At 40.4% G+C, this 1,317-nt stretch overlaps 1 protein-coding gene across 1 annotated transcript; it reads left to right on the top strand.

Moving 5' to 3' along the window:
- Window positions 1–295: 295 nt before the first annotated feature.
- RB195_003493 (uncharacterized protein) lies at window positions 296–608 on the top strand (the record flags this gene model as incomplete). Its single annotated transcript, XM_064201171.1, has 2 exons — window positions 296–436; window positions 504–608. The coding sequence occupies 2 exons, from the start codon at window positions 296–298 to the stop codon at window positions 606–608; spliced, it is 246 nt and encodes an 81-aa protein (XP_064057052.1).
- Between the last annotated feature and the right edge of the window lie 709 nt (window positions 609–1,317).

Below are 1,317 nucleotides of genomic sequence, written 5' to 3'. Positions count from 1 at the left end.
CCACCGTTTATTGTTACAGTACTTCAAGTTGATCGTTTACTTTAGTTTGCTACAATGTAACAGTTTATAATATGATCATTACATGAGAGGGTAATAAAAGAAGGAATAATAGCTCATACGTAGAGCAGCTGTAAGTCATGTGTAGCAAATAAGGTTTCAGTTTATTCTGAACAGAGGTTAGCTCGAATCAAGGAATCTGTACGGATCGAACTTCCGAGAAAGGTTGGCGACATCTTCGCAATCTTCTAAGCCTAACCAAAAATCTAAGAGTATCATACAGTTAAATTGTTCTCCTATGACACTAGCTAGCTGGGATTCTGCCTTGATATGCTCTTTTTCAAAGTCCTTCCCTACATTTAACCCTTATTCTCTCCAAGTGCTGGTTAGCCGTTCAAGAGCAGAAAGAATCATTGAAGATAACCGGCGCACTAAAAATGTGAGTGAGAGGAAGACACACAAAATCTGCATATGTAAAAAAAAACTATTTGAAAATTTCTTTGCAGCGAAACGAAGAAGAAGAATTTAACTTCAGAACGGCAAGAACATCACTTGGACAGATGACAAAGTTGAAAGACCTTTCACCGAAGCAAAAAAGAAAAAAACAGTAGTCGGCAGTGAAAGGCTATGACAGCTGTCAACCAAATTTACTGAATAAATAGGAACGAAAAATTCATGAAATGCGTTTGCTTTTTCGAGATAGGATTTCATCAAATCTCCGTTGCGGCCCTTAAGAGAAGTAGGTTTTGTGCTCGTTTGAAGGCATCACCTCACGAATCTGGGGTGGTGCGCGTTTCGTGGGTTATGTTTACACGGAGTCGCAGATTATGGAGAGGATGGTGATTACGTTTATTTCTTCCTAATTGCCGTAAAAAACAGCCCGGAAGACACGAATTCGAGCGTTCCGGCGTGCTATTTTCTACAACGAGTTCGATTGGAGTGCGCCAGCCTTGTGCACGCGCCGCATCTTCGAACGCCCTTCCAGGCCGTTTTCTACGGCAATCAGGAAGAAATGGACGGAATCACCCTCCTCTCCATAATCTACGACCCCGTATAGGAACTCTTCAATTAAAACCCGCACCACCCCAGATTCATGGATGCCTTCAACACTTTCAGCAAGAAAATTATGAAATTTTTTCAAGCATGTTCTCGACAAACGTCGCTCAGACAACATATGCAACATATGTTTACAATTGGTAGTAAGAATCAACACAAAGTTTTCTATAGAGAGTGTTTTTCGAAAGGTTATCGAGTTGATGAAGGAATGGATTCTTTTGGCCAAATAGATTTCATACATGCAAAGGAGAATAAGATAGACAA

Source organism: Necator americanus, chromosome IV, assembly GCF_031761385.1.
Source record: "Necator americanus strain Aroian chromosome IV, whole genome shotgun sequence".
Taxonomy (NCBI): Eukaryota; Metazoa; Nematoda; class Chromadorea; order Rhabditida; family Ancylostomatidae; genus Necator; species Necator americanus.
Note: the sequence above shows the minus strand (reverse complement) of the source record. Positions and strands in the feature narration are given on the sequence as shown.